This window comes from Wolffia australiana, chromosome 1, assembly GCF_029677425.1.
Source record: "Wolffia australiana isolate 7733 chromosome 1, ASM2967742v1".
In the NCBI taxonomy this organism is placed as follows: Eukaryota; Viridiplantae; Streptophyta; class Magnoliopsida; order Alismatales; family Araceae; genus Wolffia; species Wolffia australiana.
In genome coordinates this window covers 26,250,718-26,271,248 of record NC_135835.1, presented here as the reverse complement: position 1 = coordinate 26,271,248, position 20,531 = coordinate 26,250,718, and the positions used below count along the sequence as shown (strand labels likewise).

Here is a 20,531-nt window from a genome sequence, read left to right as displayed (position 1 = left end):
AAGTCAAGGAAAATATATTTGTATGTTTTATTATAAAGAGTTTGCAGAGCAGAAAAGGGGCTTTGCTCCCTTTACCAATACAACGAAATAAGGGTCCAAGTACAGACCGCTGTGGAAAATTAATGATTAATATAATATTTTTGATGAATAATAATCATTTCTTGTAATCAGAAGAAAAAAAAAAATTTGCATCTTGATGATATCATTAGACAAAACCATCCTTTGATAGTTTTTTATCTCATGAACTACTTCATTATATAAATGATTATACTTGTGTTTGGAAAGTTGCTTCCTTCCATCATTAGTAGAGTTTGGCTAAATAGGCATTTGATATCTTTTATCATCAATTAGTATACTATCAACATATCCTGGTACTTTATTATATAACTGTGAAAACAAATATTGATAATGGTGACCACTACTTGCACTGGGAAAGCCAAAGTTTTAATAGAAGTGAATTTCAGAAATTGGGTCAACAGTTTAAAAACATGATGATGAATTCGAACCAAGCTTAATAGTTTAGAATACAATATAAGACTTGAAATGAGAAAAAAATCAAATTATATTTGTCCTGTACCAAAGAGGGTCACTGATTCTGTGTGATTTCCCCTATCATATATCCAAGATAGATCCAGATTCAAAAGACTAATGATTAGTGTTCTCCTTGTAACCAGTAAGTATGCAACTCGTATATTAATATAAGGTAGTGACAAAACAGTTGAAGAATTTGTAACATTCAATCAAAGTGCAATATCCGAGATTAAAACAAAATAATCAAATCTTGATAACTAGCCCAGAAATATTCATGAAACATTAGGCGACAGAGGTCAAGAATACCACAGAATATTAACGAAGATTTCCGAGTTTGGATAACTGCATACTGAGTCTTAAATAAAAGTTTTTTCACAGATGATATGATGATTTAATCAATTCGTAACATTCACTCAAAGTACAATATCCAAAATTTAAACAAAATAATCAAATCTTGATAACTAGCCCAGAAATATTCATGAAACTGATATGACCCCGACATATCTAAGTCTCTTTCATCAATTATCCCAATAGGGGCATTTAGGTCATTTGGACCTTTTGTAATCCCTTTAAATAGAGCAGTCCTCCCTTTAGGGGGGGCAGCTAAGAAGTATCATCAAGAATGAGTCTGGCTCACGTAGGCGACGTCCACTCCGCCTGCCCCTACTTGCCGTAGTCCATTCCAGCCCGCCGACGTCCATTCCAGCCCGCCGACGTCCATCCCGGCGGCCTCTCTCTCCCCTTCTCGTCTTCCCCCAATACAAACCAACTAGGTTCGTAACATTGGTATCAGAGCCGTTCTCCTGGAAGCTATGGAGTCGTCCCAGGTTATGGAGTCACGCCTTCAGCGCCTGGAAGAGCTGCTCTTCCATCTGGAGCTTCAACTCCTGACTCCTCCGCTCGAGCCGGCACCGCCCTTGCTGCGAGATCCACCACAACCACTTCCTATGGAGCCGCCTCCAGTGGCGCCTCCTCCACCGTCCGACCCGCCACCCCCGCTTCCTCAGGAGCCACCTCCAGAGGTGCCTCCACCACCTTCTTATCCGCTGCCGCTTCCGCTGGAGCCACCTCCACCATTCGACCCTCCTCCGTCGAATCCACCGTCGCCGCTAGAGCTGCAGCTACCTCTGGTGGCGTCCACCGTCCAGTCAACCGCTGCCCCAACGACAGTTTCCCTGACCACCGGGGTCTCGACAGCAGCCACACCAAAGACGGCAGCCCCGACAGCTGCGACCCCGACGGTTGCAACCCTGCTGGTTGCAAACCCGACGGCCGCCATGACTGCTGCGACCCCAATGGCCGCAGCTCCGACGGCCGCAGCCCCGAAGGTCGCAGCCCCGACGGCTGCGACCCCGACGGCTGCAGCCCCGAAGGCCGCAGCCCCGACGACTGCGACCCCGACAGCCGCCGTGGCCGACGAGGACAGGGACGCCACCGCCATGGCCGGTGCGGGCGGAGCCGCCGCCGCCGTGGCCGACGCGGGCGGAGACGCTGCCAACGTGGCTGGTGCGGGCGGAGCCGCCGCCGTCCCGACGGCCGCCACCCCAGGCTCGCCCTGGGTGCCCCTGGACGCTGGCGTCTGCCCTAGGGCGAGACGGGCCCTGAGGGAGGGCCAGTCTGGCCCGACCCACCGCGAGAAGGCCCGCCAGCAGGAAGCTAGCGGGCCTGCTCAAAGGGATATTGGGCTGGACTTAAGTTTCCCACCTCGACCGACCCGCCCCACTATCAGGCAGGCCGCTTTGGGTGGGCGACCCTGAAAACGGGCCCAATAGAGGGGATGCACCCCACTAAAGGGCTACCCTGGATTCCCCTGGGCCGCGGGTCAAGAATACCAGAGAATATTAACTAATATTTCTGAGTTTGGATAACTGCACGTTGAGTTTTAAATAAAAGTGTTTTTTTTCACAGATGATATGATGATTTAAAGCACTTGGCCTCCCCAATCACAGTTTATGAAACCAAAGAAAAGAAGTTAATGCCCACTCATTCAGTAAACAAAATAGCCAAGGAAAACACGTACCGCGCATCGTTCCACAATAACCACTGCGCAAATAGGGCGAGGACGTCGGGTTGGGTCACCTCAACTTATCCACGGGTCGAATAAACCGACCAGCCCAAGAGGCCATATCGAGGGCCGGATCGGCCCAAGTGACCTCCAGTTCTACTTTGGATCAGGTCAACTCGGGGTCGTATATAGATCAAGATTCAGAACCGTGTCCTCGACGGAAGCATGCAGTCGTAAACATGATGGATCCGAGAAGTTAAGCTGAGCTTGTATGGGGTGGGCAACCCAGGCTTTCCCAAATCTATGATGTCCTTCCTCAAGCTAGATAAAAAAAAATGATATTAAGATTCAGTAATCCTAGATAATTGAAAATTGTGATATTAAGCGGCTTTAGGGTTTGGATATTTGAATATTGTATTGATTGAGAGCACATACCTGGACCATTCGTTGGTTGCCTTCGCATGGCTTTCAACTGCTCTGTAAAGACGATCCAGGCGGTAGAGGACTAAGCCAAACATGCGCTGGGCATCTTCTTCCTGGCAGAACATACAACGGTAAAAATTTCAAATTCTTCGCATTGCTTTTGTGGAAATTTATATCGTTGGGGCTATACGGGTTATTTAATGTGAATAAGATTCAAGAAAGTTTAGTGCTAATAATGCAGAATCTCAAGTAGACAAAAAAGCAGCATCTGAGAGCATAACAATGAAAAACATGTGCTGCAAATTTGGCAATTTCTATGGACAAAAGTATAATTTCTAATAAATTGGACTAAAATTCATTTGAATGCAATTTCTCCATAATGAAGAAAACAAAAAAGGTATCAATGACTTAAGAAATAAGTGCTTAAAGAACGAATACTAAATAGTTGTTCCATTATGTTCTAAAACTGAACATAAAAGAGATTGAAGAAACTTCTTATGCCAAACTTAGAGCCATGAAAAAAAATAGCTGAAAACTAAAGGAAAATTTGATCAAAAAAACAACATATGACATCGAAAAACTAGAATTGTTCATAAAATTAAAATTATTCGGAGGTGGGCCAATCACCAATCCTTGATCCATGTACATCTGGAACTCCATGATCTTTTTCTCTACGTCCACAACGAGAAGTCTTCTTTGAATTCGAGCTATCCGTCCACGACCCTCTGCACCCTTGTCCTAAGTAAACAAGGTAAACGACAGTAATATCACCACACGAGTAATGCAATGTCAAAATTCCAAAAATTGATGAAACAAAAATAATAATTTGATCAAAACTTTAGCCTGTAATCCTTCAAAGATATAATATGCACAGCATGAATGATTGGGGTTGTTTATAACTCTGCACAAATATTGGAGACTTCATGCCAGTGTTAATTGTTATTTTTACCCCTGTACGATAGAATTTCTTTTTTTTGAAAAATGATTTACGATAGAATAATTAATTGAAACACTATACGCTTCTCAATTTCCACTTAACACAAGATAAATCACAATACTCTGTTAAAAGCGCAAAGAGGCTTACGTGATTCAGCATTGTGACACGATTAATCTCAGTTATCAGAGACACAACATTTTAATGACAACTTTTTACGAGAAATTTATTTAAGTGCACCTTATGTTATATCACCTCCGAAGATAAATACCTTTCTGTGATGAATAGATTACACACTCTATTTCATAATGTCTGAATGGTTTCTTATAAAAAAATATTTTCTTTGTTGGAAAAATCTCTTACAAAAAATATAACTTGTCTTAAAGTAACTTACCTTTGTAACCCAAGCTCGGGCCAGCATGAACAAGATTACGGAGAGAAAGAAGGCAGGGAGAGCAGCAAGAATCGCAAAGTTTATTTCGTTTGCTTTCAGAATCTGGTCTAATTCCAGCATAGCTCTGAAAACAGCAACATATTCATCTTAAATCAACAAGAAAATAATCAATCCTTTGATACGAAGGTTCAGATCAAAGGTACAACACTTACGTCTCGACATCAAGTTTCAGCTTTTGTACCTGAAAAATGTGAATGTGAAAGGATGAAAACGATGAAAATAAACTCACAGAATTTTTGAGAATTCAAAAGTAGTACCTGAATGAGCAAAGCACGAGGAAGCTCACCGCCTATCAAATTTTGAATTGGATGCGCTAATTCCTTCTCATATCTGAATAATGAAAATAGAATTTCCGTGACTAACAGCCATTACCAATATCCATTCCAGGAGTGGATCTCGTAGGTCCATCTAGATCTCTGATCTGATGCCTGCCGGACTCCATAAAGTAATATTGACAAAATGTGAAGGCAGGATAGAACACTCGAAAGAAAATTCAAAAGAAATATGTCAGAAAAAATTGGGGACAGTCACATGCAAATTCAAAAGAATGAATGGAAAACGAATTTGCGTTCATCAAGAACAGTTAGGATGAGCATTTTCAAATGTGCACGTAAAACAACAGAACGTAAGTATAGACTTCCCTTCACAAGAAATTCAACGGGAAAAGGTAATCAGAACGAATTTTCAAATAAGGTACAAGCGTCCAAATACTCGGAGGATACCAAAAAAGGAAAAGATTTTTTTTTTTTGGAAGAAAATAAGGAAGACCACCCGAAGCGGTGGTCAACCTGATGCTATAAAGAAAAGAAGCTGTGTACAAACCATATACAACCTGACCAAAATGGTCTGCCACTCACTTCACTCCAAACCAAAAAAATATTAGTGCCTTCACGTCCTGTAGGACATTCTCCATGGAAGCCTTCTTTCCATTGAAAACCACTTCGTTACGGTGCAGCCATATCGCCCATAGCACCGCAAGGAGTCTTCCCCAATCCAGCTTGCTCCTGTTCCTGTATCTTCCATCACCAGTTGATGTCCAAAATGCCTCATCTGACGACACATCCGCCCCCGCCAACTCTTGCGATGCCCATACTCCCTGGGCAAAGGGACATGTGAAGAATAAGTGGGCGCAGTCTTCATTGTCTCCGGCGCACAAGGGGCACTCTGTGGAAGCCGTCGGGACCCATCTCTTGCGTACATCTCTTGTAACCAATCTTCTCCACCTCAACAACCAGCTGAAGAGCCTCACTTTGAGCGGGAGTTTTTGCTTCATCAACAGGGAATGGTGGTGGTTGCAGAATCCTCCAGCGTGTCACCTCTGAGCTTCATATAGGCCTCTTTTACCGAAAATGTTGTCCCTTGCCATATCCATCCATCCCGTGACTCCCTCGTCGGGCTAAGAGGGAGAAGAACTTGTTGCATCTTCATAAATTCCGAAAAACGTGGCTCCGATAATGCCCCTGTCATGATTGGATTCCAGGCTCCATCCCAACATTCACCGGTGGTAGCGTGAGGGCTCCGCGCTAGTGCGAAAAGTCTAGGGAATTCTATCTTCAGGATACCTTTATTGGACCAGTTATCTGTCCAAAATCGAAAATCAGCACTGTCTCCCAATTTGGCGTAAAAAAAATGGAGGATATGCGGTATGGCTTGACGTAGACCCTGCCAAAATGGAGACTCCCCTCGCGTTTTGGCCCAACACCGCTCCCAATCAATTTCAGAGCCATATCTGTCTCTCAGGACATTCAAAACCAGGTCCTCTTTTGCTGATCTAAGTCTTACCACCCACTTGGTCAATAATGCCAAATTCATGGACTCCAGGTGGAGGACCCCCAAACCTCCCTGAATCACAGGTCTGCTTACAATATTCCACGAGACCAGGGGCAACCCCTTGAGCTCTTCGCCTTCATTGCCTCCCCAAAAGAACCTTCCCAACAATCTATTCAAGTGTTTTTCCACACCTGTTGGCATCTTGAAGACCGAAAGGTAGAAGATCGGGATTGCTGAGAGCACCGATCTCAGCAGTACCAAACGACCCCCTTTTGATAGCACTCTGTTCTGCCAGCCTTCTAATCTCCTATCCACCTTCTCAATCACTGGTCACCAGTCTGCATTTACCATACGTCTCCCTGTCAACGGAAGACCCAAATAGCTCATTGGGATCGACCCTCTAGGTGTGCCGAGAGCATTTGCACATTGGGCCTCCTCCTCAGCAGAAAGTCCGAACCCCACAAATGCCGACTTGGCTCGATTCAATTGTGGGCCTGAGAAGTCTGAGAATAGATCTAATAATGTAGATAAGGTATGTGCCTCCTCTGCCGATCCTTCTATGAAGAATGTTGTGTCGTCTGCATACTGAAGTAAGGGAATGCCCGTCGGATAACACTTTGTCTGGAAGCCTCTGAGGAGGCCGTGATCGCAGGCTCTGAGGGTGCAAGTAGCCAAGGTGTCCACTGCTAGAACAAAAAGTAGAGGTGCTAATGGGCAACCCTGTCTGACCCCCCTCTGTGGACGAATCCAACCTCCTTCAGCATTTCCGTTCACCAGGACTGAGAATGAGTGGGATGTAACACATCGCCGCACCCAGGCCACCCATTCATCGGGGAAACCTCTTTTTCGCATAACAGACCAAAGAAATCTCCAATCAAGAGAATCATAGGCTTTGGCAAAACCGAATTTCCATATGAAGCCCTTTGTCCCATCTCTCTTCCATGTTGATACAATCTCTCCTGCTTCCACTGCTCCGTCCACTAATTGCCTCCCTGGAATGAATGCGGATTGAAATGGCCCGACTAAGTCTCCAATTACCTTACTTAACCGGTTGGCCAGCACTTTGGCGATGATGAGGTAGATTGAGTTCAATAATGCAATGGGTTTGAAATCCCCCACGTTGGTAGCTCCCGGTCTCTTGGGCAGCAGAAACAAGTGTGATCGATTGAGTCTTTCCATGCCAAAATTTCCTCGTCGGAATTCATCTAACGTGTGCATAACTTCGGCTTTGACCAGCACCCAAAACTCACCAAAGAAGAATACCGGAAATCCATCCGGGCCCGGTGCACCCTCGCCATTTAGCCCTTGGATCGCTACCCGCACTTCTTCTTCAATGAATGGTTCCACTATCTCAATCTTTTGCTCTTGTGTCACCTGGGATGCATTTCTCCCGCTCCACCTCCATCGGTTACGAGGCCCCCGTTTATTTACCATTCTGAAATGATCTGTTAATGCTCCTCCCACTGCTCGTGTTCCAACGTATTCATGATCGACGCCTTCCATTCGCCATCAAATGAAAGAAGCGAGTGTTGGCGTCCCCCTCCTTCAGCCAAAGCTGTCGTGAACGCTGCCTCCAATCAATTTCTATCTTCTTGTCTTCCTCTTCCACCACCTCTTGACAGGCCTTTCTTTCATTGACTTCAGCTTCCACTAAGCACCGGGTGTCCTCTATGTCATCTAGTTGTCAGACTCTTGATAGTGCTTCCTCCCGTTTGTGGTGTCTCCCTTCTCGAATTTTTCTTTTGAGCCCCATAAGATGCTTTCTTAGTCCTGTCAGTTTGGTAGCCAACCTCTCTGTGGCCGTGCCTCGATTGGGTTGTGACGTCCACCACGATACCACTTCTTCCTTGAAGCCCTTCTCGCTTAGCCACGATCTATCCAGTTTGAAATATGTAGATCTATTTTGGCCGATATCTTGCCAAATAATTGGAACGTGATCTGACAGCGGTCTCTGCAGTGCTTGCACATCAGCCAATGGGTATTCATCTAGCATTTCCACTGAACACAAAAATCTGTCCAAGCGAGAGAGAGTGTGGTAGGTCCCCTTGTACTTCGCCATGTGTACGTACAATTAGTTGGTCCCATTTCAACCAAAAAAAGAAAAGATGACAGACGCATAGTTCATGAGATAACCTTTTCAACCACTCCTTTAAATCCTCAAGTTGTGAAATTTGGTTTTGTGATCCTCAGGAAATGTATTTTCATCTAAATGGGGAATCCGTGCCACATGAAAATGGGAAAATAGGCAAAATAGAACCCCTTCCTAAACAGAGAAATATTGATTTTGACAAAAGCAATATGCGAAAAGAGAAATTATCGCTAGTATGAAAATTAATAAACTGAATCAACATATCGCCAGACAGGATTATTACCTAGACATAACAATTTCGAGCATTTCCTGATCTGATGCATCCTCAGGGAACTTTTGACCTTTCGTTTGTTCGCTAAATGCCAACAACATCCTGTACGGATGCCAAGGAAGTACAAGAGACTTAGCAAACAGAACGGACAATATACTTAAGAGTTCACTATAGATGAACAAAAAGGCACTTTGATGAGCAGGTGAGAGATAAGGAAATGATGCAATATGATCAAAATATTATTCAAAGACTACAGACTGACAGGAAACAAAAAAAGAAATTAAAAAAGCATATCTCAGCCTCGTGTACAAGAATTGAACCTCAAATTACAAATACAGAAATACTTATTCCAACAAACGATCACAGGATTTAAGATAATGACAAAGTAAATCCATTAGCTCGTGGGTCATACACATCTTGGGAACTCACTCACCACACAATTCTTCAAGGGACCATCTTCTTCTCTATGGCAAAATGATTATGGTGACAGTAGTTGGTAGAAAGAGGGCAAGGAACTAGAGAATTCTTCTTGATAATTTAATGATATAGACCCAAAAGTTCATTATGTGATTATCCTGGCGTTCCTCAAATAAAATGCAATCTTTCTTATGTCAATCATTTACGATAATTTTCCACACCACAATTGAAGCAATAGGCCACAATACCCAAATACTACACGGATAAGAAGTTTGAACGCAAGTTGAAACCTGATTTTATTTTCTCAAGCCTAATTTTGAATACATTGTAATGATGAACTCCATATCAGTTTATTTTTTCAAAGGTAAACGCTACCCTAAGAGTTCAGCGTACAAGAATGAACTCCTTCGGCAAGACCACAGGGATTCAGATTGCTGAGAAATGAAATATATATAGCTTAAGAGAACTAAAATGACACATTGGAAACTACATACGTTTGATTTTTATATTTAACTAAAAGATACATGCACAAGAAAGGTTCTTGGAGCTGAGTGTCCACACTGAAACATATTTTCACAAGATCAGCAAGTCAAATGCAATCCGTCAAAGTTTAGAGTGGTCAGGAGATCAACAGTGAAGTAGGATGGCAGGAAGAACCCTGTCTCCATAAATCGCATCTGGATGAACTCAGCTTTTTCCTTAAATATCAAAAATAACGTATGCCAGTAATGCAAAACCCTAAAGATATGTACAAAGTATCAAAGAAAGAAGATACAGCATGAGTGTCCTTAAATATCATAATCATTTCACATGCTGATACATTATGCTTCTTTTCAAAGAAATATCAAAGAAAGAAGAGAAAAAGGCACCACAAAGAAGACCATGTGCTGACTAATACAGCATCTGTGAGAAGAATATAAATTAGCAGAATCGGGAGGGAGAAGGACACATTGGGTATTTTCAAGATTCGGTTGCAAGTCGCAACTGGAGGCTGGGAGGAGCAGGATCGAGCCTGCCATTTCCAGAACGGGGAGAGAGCTCTACTTGAGATATCCATTTTCCACTCCGCATTCTCACTTTCTTTCCCATCTTCCTCTCATCCTCTCTACATTGTTCTTGATACGATCTACTGATTTGCATTGGACTTATATCGGCATTCTTGGATATTTGGCGAGTTGGATATATTTTGATCCATATCTTCTCTAACGATTTCTCCGAACAATATCACATGCGTACCTGAGGTCTATAAAAAATTAATTCAGGTATTCTAATTGGCATGGAGCTTCAAGAAGACTAGGTCATTCAAAAATAAGACCCTCAGAAGATCACAGTTGTCAACAAGAGAATGTCGTAGATGGAGAATAATAAGCCAGCATCGAAGTAACTTCAGTGTTCACATCTATGATCTCTTCAATTCAGCTTTTCTGGGAAGCAAGTAATCGAAATACCAAGTAGAGATGAAAATTACTCCGCAATCATTCTTTGAACCATACACAGGCCAAACTAGCTTATCCCATCCTCATGGGCACGGCGCTCTTCTACTCACCATTCTTCACTTTTTACAATTTATTTAGATTCAGTAAAAGCTCAGACAGAAAGCAAGTTTGTAGAAACGAGATTGACCCCATGTCAGCGTCAAAAGGGTGTAATGACTCCTTTGAGTATTCTTCAGTGTCAGTTCATTTAATGAGGGCCATGATGCAAATGGTATGAACAAAATATTTTATTTTGAAACGACTGAATTTCTAAAGGTTTAAATAGACCAAGGGGGAGTTTGGTCACAAATAGTGTAAACCCAACATACTAATGAACTTCACGATAAAAAAAGAGGGATTGTGGAGAGTCATCGTTCTGGGACACTACTCCCTAATGATTATGTTTCAATGCCTAGCTTCAATTTCTAGAGCCGTAATAGCCTCCCTTTAAATTTATGCTTCGAGAATTTTAGTATAATCTGCCTTTGCATTCCTGCGATTGTATCAAATTTTATGACAGATGTTTTGCAACTAACGGAAAAAAAATCTACTATTCAGCACGGTGTACTCCACAGATAATGCGGCAAGATACAATCAGCCGAAAATTTCCTGCATTGTCAAGCCAGGGTTTGTAGAATTCAATGTCTCACTAATCACAATGAAAGGCCTGGCTTAAATACCAGCTACAACAGGAGTAAAGAAGGAAAGGCTAAAAGAAGCGAGGTTGTAAGAAGATAGCCCAATACCACTTACAATGGAATAACACAGCTATGAATATTTTCTAACAAATCACAAGTGGGTTTCGGCTTGAGGATGACAATGAAAAATTGTGAGCATTTTTGTCCTACGCCCAAATAATCTGATGACGAATTTGTTATCATCTCGTTGTCATCTCATCATTGCTCATTGTCATCATCTTCTCATTCGGTTATGTCTGCAAATCCTAATCATAAGCATCCAGAACACCTAGAAGAGGATTTTCTTAACCACTTCTCAAATTTGATAATGGAAAAACCATTTTAAACCATTGTGAAGGGGAAGATATAGAAATGACAGGATATCAAAAAAGGCATATTTACAAAACAAACCAAAAGGTCAGAAATCACGACCTGTGAAGAGAATTTTCACTTAATTGTACATCTGCTTTCTCAATTACTCCTTTATGTCTCCTTCTGAACGTCTCAAAAAGTTCATCTCTTATGGATAGAAGCTGACAGGACACAAAAAATTAGGAAGAGGACCAATTAGAGAAAAAATATGATACTAACATAAATATTTTCCACCTCTTGGATGAGAATCAACTATACTTTATAAAGGTAAAACGCAACCATACAGGACGTATCCATGGATACCCACTCGAGTGATAGAACGAAGGAAAAACAAAATACAGTCACCAGTTTTGTTAAACAACTTTGCAGACAAGATGAACAATAATATAACAGGATTTTATAGTGGACGAGTCATACATATACAACCATATGAAAGTAGTATTTGACAATAGCATTTGATCATGCTATAAAATAATAAAATAGGTAGTGATCTTCTACAAATTTCTTTTCGAAGAAATATATACTACAAATTTTGAAATTCATTTTCTGCTAAACAAGATGTTTGATGCCTCAGGAGGCCAGAAACTAATATATTGAGGTAAGGAAACATGCGGCTGAAAAAAACTGAAGGCATCAGTAGTCATTATTGTACACAAAAAAAAAAATCAGTAGTCCTTATTAACCAATGTCAGAGAGAAGTGGAAAACAAGTGTTGAAGTCATTATTACTTCTAAAAAGTCTCGTAAAGGCGCATCCCAAAATCCCAATTTCTAAACACTCACAGACTAACCTAAAAATATTTTTTCAATGTTTTTACCTTAGTTTTCTTGCAGTTATACCATACCTAAAGTGGATCCGACGGACTAATAAATTTGACAGCTTAATGGGCTTCATAAATAATGGGCTAAGACCATTATATTTGTAACATGTGTTTGAATCAATATCATTGAGTTAAAAGATGAAAGGAGGCAGCCCTGGGGCTTGTGATTGGGCTCACAGATGACACTAGCCAATTGAAGAAAAACTGATTCCACAGATGCCAGAGAAAAGTACATCCTTCACACCGAATGAACTCTTTTCAAAATAAAGACTGATTCAGAAACATAAGAAGCCACGAACCTGCGAGCATTAGGTTGACTTCAATGTTACAGTAACTTTAGTTGACAGACTTTTTTTGGTTTATAGTGGTATCATAACGCATATTTTCGGACCTAATCCACATTTTAGAAACTACAACATTGGTAAAAAGATAAGAAGGTAAAAAGATGCATGTTGTAAATAATGTTGAACTGCCTTTATGGAGAACGAAGAAAGAGATGGAAGAAAACTGCCTACCGGTTCTTCAACATGACTTTTCCAAAAAGCAACAGTAGATTCCTTTGCTTCTCGAATCCAGTTGTCGATATCAGAACTTCCCATCAGTCTACTATGGCGTAAAAGCCACATCGTGCATAAGGAGAGACCAATAGCCCCACAAGTGTACTGCAACCAGTACAAACTAAGTCTACGTGGTTTCCTGCACTTGGAGATCTGCGGCAAAAGGAAAGCATAATTGAATGCCAACATTGAGTGCAACTGGATAAAAATCAATCCCAAAATAATTCTGCTCTCTTCAACATATTAATCGTGTATCACTCTGAGAGATGATCAGCAAAAGAAACATGGAAAATGACAAAACAATTCGTTCTTTCTGACTTATGCGTATTTCTATTACTTAACAGATTGTCCAATAGCACGGTTAATGCCATTTGAATATACTGTGCTAAAATGTGTTAAGTTCATTTTTCCATAATTAAGTATTTTTTAGGATCATTGTTCTGATACAATGAAAACCAACGTCAAATAAATTGTGTCGCCCCCACAGTCAGTAAACACAAAAAAACTAGTATGAAACACATTTATGAGTCAGTAAACACAAAAATCCTCCAGAATATCTATGTTTTCTACCGTTACTTCAACGAGAGAATGAAACATCCAATCTTCAATAACACTATCTCAGGGAGAAATTAAGCCCGGTTGTTGCATGTCCATTCAGGAATCCCTCTTTTGACATGGAAGTACAAATCCAACTTCAAGTCCGCCATACTTTCTGGGGTTTTCTATCGACTGTTTTTTTTATGGAAAAAGAAAATAACACAGTACTATTTTTTTCTTCCTCATTGAGTTTGTCCTGTGAACTCTCAATACAATATATCCAATGCTTACCGCAGAAATGACAGAATACATGTTGTTTTATATGTAGAAGAAATGATATAGCACATCCACATATGTAAACCAGTATCCATCGGTTCTGCCAAAGAAACCAAACTTACAATAGAACCGATATATAAATCAAGTCTGTTGAGATTTCGGTATATCATGTTGATCGCACCAATATAGTCAGAATCCGTCCATGGAGTACTTGTCACGTTAATCTCGGGAATCTTCTCAAATGAAATGGCATTCGAATTGCATCCTTCTGTCTGAATCTGCAAGCAAACTAGAAAACATTGAATAAGATAAATATTGACTACAACAAAATTTACATAAAATTTTATTCGTCCCAATGAGGAAAGAATAAATTTGGACAATTCACACGTTGAATGAATAACTCTGGAACAGATAGAGCAAAGACGACCTCAGACATCTCTTCAGAAAGCCCAAGTGTTTCTTCCAGATGAGTAAATGAGTCATTTATTCCCATCAACAACGATGGCAACAATTTTTCAAGATCAATCTTTTGTCCTTGGCCATACTTGTCAACCTCTGCATACACCTGAATTGCACAAGTATCATAGTTAATTAAAGAAACAAGGATGCTCCAAATTTTTCTTTGAATCTAAGGTACATAACATGTACCGAAAACTCACAAAGAAAAAATTTTTTTGAAGAAAAAAACTCATAAAGAAAATTATTCTGAGGGTTTTTTCAGCTGTCCAAAATTTTTATAATATTCTATGGCGTTTTTTTTGAAAAAAATAATATTCTATGGCGTTAAAATAGGAGGTCAGATCATGCATTCTGTATCACCAAAAAAATTGCCATACACATTGTGCTCAATGGGCCTCAAGACCTGTCTCAGGAAGCCTACACATTGTGCAACAGATGAAAACGCAAATTTCTGAGGAAAATTTTCTGAGGCATGGCAGAGAGGAAAAATTATATAAATGAAAATAAAAAATTTTGAGAAGAAAAGCAATAAAATAAATGTTTAGTCCAAAATTTCGATATATTGAAAATAACAGGGATCACGACAAGGTAGAAAAAAGAGCAATGAATAAAATGAAACAGAGGGTACACACATAAGATGCAAGAGAACTTGTTATACTGCGTTGAAGGAAATCAAACCTCAGCAAGAAAACTGGCAAGACAACTTTGCAAAATCGTCAGAGTGGATATTTTCTCAGAAATAGAAGAAGCCGCAGAACGGTGGATATGATGCATAGCTGACCCTTCAATCTTGCGTCGTCCTGTCAGATGAATAGCCTCCTTTAAGAAGGCCTTCGGTCCACGTTCAAAAACCATGAAGTACACCTTCTGACCATAAGTACCCTAAAAAGTATGTTTAGAAGCTTTTTAGCAACAAACTCAAAAATATTTTCGTCCACATCCTTTACGAAACTTTTATCACGAAAATTTACCTCTGCTCGAGACTCCCAGAACTCCAAGTTTTTTCGAATAATGTGTAAGCTTTCTAATACGCGGTTGAAAATATCATCTAACAGATTAAGCACTCGAGAAGCTTCTATCGTGACCCTAAACAAAGAAGAAACTGAGATGATCTGGACCGTTTGGATGTTGCAAAGATCACAGGCTAAACATCGATGTAATTATCATGACAGATTCATGAAGAAGCATGTTGTTTGGAAACACCAAATTCATTGCCAACAAGGAAAACGGGGGAAAATATTAAGTTAAACCATTAACTAAGGTATCACAAACAGGTAACCTCAGATAATATGAAATAAATCAGGTAAAAAACTAAGCAAATACATACGCCATGCGACAATAACATCCTTTAGTTGGTTAATATGATCACTGATAAATTATGGATAAAATGACAAAACTTCTGAATGTTCATACGGAGAATAATAGTCTTCCGTTTAATCAAGATTAATAAGAAAATTTTGGTTGTATACTTCATTACAGGTCACATTAAAAAATGCATCTTCACAGAGAGCACCATATTGATCATCCATTAATCAACCCGACAACAAAATTAGCCACAAATAAATAAGATATTCCAAGAAGACGATAGCTGAAAAAATATGAGAATGTAAACATATCATGCTGACTAGACATGATTGTCATGACATTATATGAATTTCACAGACACCGTGATCTCAGAGAGATCTTATTGACGATTCCACAAAAGTCACCAAGATCAATTCAACGCAACATAAGGGAGGACCACGACATTAAAACAGAAAATATACAGGAAAACTCTGAAATGTATCGTGCGCGCGACATCTCCAGATCAATGTTTTGTTTAAGAATCCGAATCAATGTCATCAGAATATCATCTGACTTCTAGCTTAATAGAACGCGATATTTTCCCCATTTGGCGTTCTAGCTCAAATGAGTAAGGTCTTGGAACAGAAACAATAGACTGAAAATTATAATAGAAAACAGTGCGCTATTAGATAAGCAATGACTCTTCTCCAAAGCGGTCATTCCTTATATTCCTTCGAACATTGGTTCACATCTGAAACCCGAAGCCATTAGGAACCGTGGATAATTCAGAAAAAAATATGCACGTTCACAGTTCTCAATGATTGCCTCAAACACATTCGGCATAGCGAAGAATCGTCAGGTAAATCGAAATACTAACCATACGTCGCGGAATTTAAAATCATGCAAGGAAAAAGAAACCTCACAGAGCAGATTCAACGGCGTGAGAATACAGCGGAATAAATGATTGACAGAAAATTACAGCAGAAAACAGTAGATTCCGGATTAAAATACCGATCCTAAAACATTTTAAAAACTACAACAGTTTGTACACTAGCTCACAACTGAAATTCCAAAACCACTAGAAATCGCGGATAAATCGGAAAAATAAACACGTAAAGCGTTAGCCTCGCAGTACGCTCACATTATCCTCTGCGTTCGCGATCATACAGTAATCGTACAGAACATCGAAAGTACAAACCAACAATCACGCAATTTCAAATCGCAGAACGGAAAATAAAAAGACAGAGCAGATTCAACGGCGTGAGAATGCAGCGGAATAAACGATAGACAGCAAATTAAAGCAGAAAACAGTAGATTCCGGATTAAAATACCGATCCTAAAACATTTTAAAAACTACAACAGTTTGTACACTAGCTCACAACTGAAATTCCAAAACCACTAGAAATCGCGGATAAATCGGAAAAATAAACACGTAAAGCGTTAGCCTCGCAGTACGCTCACATTATCCTCTGCGTTCGCGATCATACAGTAATCGTACAGAACATCGAAAGTACAAACCAACAATCACGCAATTTCAAATCGCAGAACGGAAAATAAAAGACAGAGCAGATTCAACGGCGTGAGAATGCAGCGGAATAAACGATAGACAGCAAATTAAAGCAGAAAACAGTAGATTCCGGATTAAAATACCGATCCTAAAACATTTTAAAAACTACAACAGTTTGTACACTAGCTCACAACTGAAATTCCAAAACCACTAGAAATCGCGGATAAATCGGAAAAATAAACACGTAAAGCGTTAGCCTCGCAGTACGCTCACATTATCCTCTGCGTTCGCGATCATACAGTAATCGTACAGAACATCGAAAGTACAAACCAACAATCACGCAATTTCAAATCGCAGAACGGAAAATAAAAAGACAGAGCAGATTCAACGGCGTGAGAATGCAGCGGAATAAACGATAGACAGCAAATTAAAGCAGAAAACAGTAGATTCCGGATTAAAATACCGATCCTAAAACATTTTAAAAACTACAACAGTTTGTACACTAGCTCACAACTGAAATTCCAAAACCACTAGAAATCGCGGATAAATCGGAAAAATAAACACGTAAAGCGTTAGCCTCGCAGTACGCTCACATTATCCTCTGCGTTCGCGATCATACAGTAATCGTACAGAACATCGAAAGTACAAACCAACAATCACGCAATTTCAAATCGCAGAACGGAAAATAAAAAGACAGAGCAGATTCAACGGCGTGAGAATGCAGCGGAATAAACGATAGACAGCAAATTAAAGCAGAAAACAGTAGATTCCGGATTAAAATACCGATCCTAAAACATTTTAAAAACTACAACAGTTTGTACACTAGCTCACAACTGAAATTCCAAAACCACTAGAAATCGCGGATAAATCAGAAAAATAAACACGTAAAGCGTTAGCCTCGCAGTACGCTCACATTATCCTCTGCGTTCGCGATCATACACTAATCGTACAGAACGTCGAAAGAACAAACCAAAAATCACGAAATTTCAAATCACAGAACGGAAAAAAAAGGCTTACAGAGCAGATTCAACGGCGTGAGAGTGCAGCGGAAGCGGGAGGCCGGAGTTCCGCAGCCGACGCCTACTCCGGAGGTTACTACGATCGCCACGATAAGGCGATTCTGAGAAGAGCTTCGAGATCGCTCTTAGAAGCCTTGAATCGGAAGAAGGTAGCAGTGATAGAATGATCTTCCACAGTCGCGCCGGCAAAGATACGACGATGGCGCCGGCCTCAGCCAGCGGCCTCGCCGGAGCAGCAGACTCCATGGATTCAAGGTCAAGCAGAAAATAACAGAATGCTACCCGATGAGCTTTTATAGCAGGTAACGGCCTCAGTGGAGAAGTCAATTCAAACTTAGTGAACGATGACAGATTTGTCAACGTCATCCGATGTCCGTCTTCGTCATCCCATTCCCGGCATCGTCATCGTCGTCCAATATTTGACATCGGCATCGTCATTGGCATCGGCATCGTCGTTATTGTCCGACATGTGCCAAAGTTAGCGGACGATGACGGGTTGTCAACGTCATCCGATGTTCTTCATCGGCATCGTCATTGGCATCCAATATCTGCCATCGGCATCGTCATTGGCATAGTCGTCGTCATTATTGTCCAACATGCGCCAAAGTTAGTGGACGATGATAGATTGTCAGTGTCATCCGATGGTCTTCGTCATCCGCATTGCCATCCAATATCCGCCATCGGCATTGTCATTGTTATCGCCATTATTGTCCAACAGGTGCCAAATTTAGCAGACGATGACCAATTGTCAACGTCATCCAATGTTCTTCATCGGCATCGTCAAATATCTGCCATCGGCATCGTCATTGGCATCGTCATTGTCATTATTGACCAACATGTGCCAAAGTTAGCGGACGATCACAGATTGTCAATGTAATCTGATGTTATTCTTCATCGGCATTGTCAACATTATCCATTATCCGCCATCGGCATCGCCATTAGCATCCTCATCATCATTATTTGCCAACATGGGCCAAAGTTAGTGGACAATAATGGATTGCCAATCACATCTGATGTTCTTCTTCATGGGCATCATCATCGTCGTCCAATATCCGATATCGGCATCATCATTGGCGTCGTCATCGCCATTATTGTCCAACATGTGCCAAAGTTAGCCGATGATCACAGATTGTCAATGTCATCCGATGTTATTCTTCATCGGCATCTTCAACGTCATCCATTATCCACCATCAGCATCGTCATTGGCATCCTCATCGTCATTATTTACGAACATGGGCCAAAGTTAGAGGACAATAATGAATTGCCAACGTCATCTGATGTGAATCGCTGTCATCATCCAATATACAACATCTGTGTCATCATTGGCATCGTCATTATCATCATCGTCCAATATGTTCCATCCAATTCACATCATCTTCAGCATCATCATCATCGTCATTCAATTGAGGTCATCTTCATCGTCATCGTCATCCAACAAAGATCATATTACTTGTCATCATCATTCAAAATCTCTCATCCGCATTGTCATCCAATTCATGTCATCATCATTCCATTCCCGTCGTCTTTATCATCATCGTCATCCAACTACTGTCATATTCATCATCTTCATCGGCATTATCATTTAATTCCTGTAATATTCATCATCATCATCATCCTTCTACTATCATCTTAATTGTCATCGTCGTCCAACATCTCTCATGTGCATTATCATCCAATTCTCTTTTGTCATTGTCGTCATCATCATTCCAATCTCATTAGCTTCATCGCCATTGTCATCTAATATCTGTCATTGACATCACCATCTAATGAGCATCATTAGTTAACCCAAGACCAATCTACTGTCAAATTATTTCCAAGACATGGAAAAAAGTCAACATCATGTTTATATAGTTTAGGATGAGTTGAGATCTCAAAACCATCTCATATACATACATGTCGCATATGCTCATGGAATGCCTTACATAGTTGACTTCAAATGTAACATCAATGGGGTGTAACATATCTTGACTCCATATTTGGATGGTCAACACCAGAGTTCAAGTGTGACCAAATCCCAAAGTTTTAAACTAATTCAAATTTGTTTGACTAGTCAAAAATGTTGACAAATATATGATTTCTTTTTTGGGCTAACTCTGAGTGATTTAATTAATTATTTTATACTGGAGAATTCATTTTTTTGGGTTAACTCTATGTGATCTTCAAATATATTTTGATCAAGTACTAATCAATATTCCTAATTTTTTATTTCATCATTTTATGAATATTAATTTGATAGATAGAGATGTCTCAAGCATAAATTGATCTCTGCAATTTCAATTTTGGTTTAATCATGCATGAATTAAATGAATATTTTTATTGATAAATATAGTTCAAATTAATGCCTAAGTGTAGTGATAAATATGTGTTTTATGATTTATATCAAGAATATGCACACAAATTATCACTTATTCATGTTGAAAATAAAATTTACACTCCATTTTGTAATTGGTCCTAACGAATAGGGTTAAATGATTGATGAACTAAACCCACTTGATTCCCTTGAACCAAGTGGATTATTTTTCTCATGATTTCCTCCAAGCTTGATTTATGACAGGACTTAAAGCACTATGAAGCCAACTATGGAGCAGGCTCAATCCGAATCCCAAAAGAAGCTTAAGCCCAATCAAAGAAGAAGCCTATTTTTAAGGAGAAAT

The 20,531-nt window shown here is 40.2% G+C and overlaps 1 protein-coding gene across 1 annotated transcript; it reads right to left on the bottom strand.

The window, feature by feature from the left end:
• Window positions 1–2,411: 2,411 nt before the first annotated feature.
• Window positions 2,412–18,152, bottom strand: DGS1 (dgd1 suppressor 1). Its single transcript, XM_078587050.1, has 14 exons — window positions 17,876–18,152; window positions 15,039–15,153; window positions 14,746–14,949; window positions 14,036–14,173; window positions 13,731–13,886; window positions 12,754–12,948; window positions 11,479–11,579; window positions 8,490–8,579; window positions 4,605–4,677; window positions 4,500–4,528; window positions 4,288–4,411; window positions 3,587–3,697; window positions 2,972–3,072; window positions 2,412–2,857 (listed from the first exon to the last, which is right to left on the bottom strand). The coding sequence occupies exons 1-14, from the start codon at window positions 18,121–18,123 to the stop codon at window positions 2,737–2,739; spliced, it is 1,806 nt and encodes a 601-aa protein (XP_078443176.1). The 5' UTR covers window positions 18,124–18,152; the 3' UTR covers window positions 2,412–2,736.
• Window positions 18,153–20,531: the final 2,379 nt, after the last annotated feature.

Excerpts from the sequence above, each read along its gene's own strand:
- DGS1 (XM_078587050.1), bottom strand. The coding sequence starts at position 18,123 with ATGGAGTCTGCTGCTCCGGCGAGGCCGCTGGCTGAGGCCGGCGCCATC. Across the intron at positions 14,950-15,038 it reads TCTGGGAGTCTCGAGCAGAG|GGTACTTATGGTCAGAAGGT; the intron begins GTAAATTTTCGT and ends CATACTTTTTAG. Across the intron at positions 13,887-14,035 it reads TTTCTGAAGAGATGTCTGAG|ATTCAGACAGAAGGATGCAA; the intron begins GTCGTCTTTGCT and ends GTTTGCTTGCAG.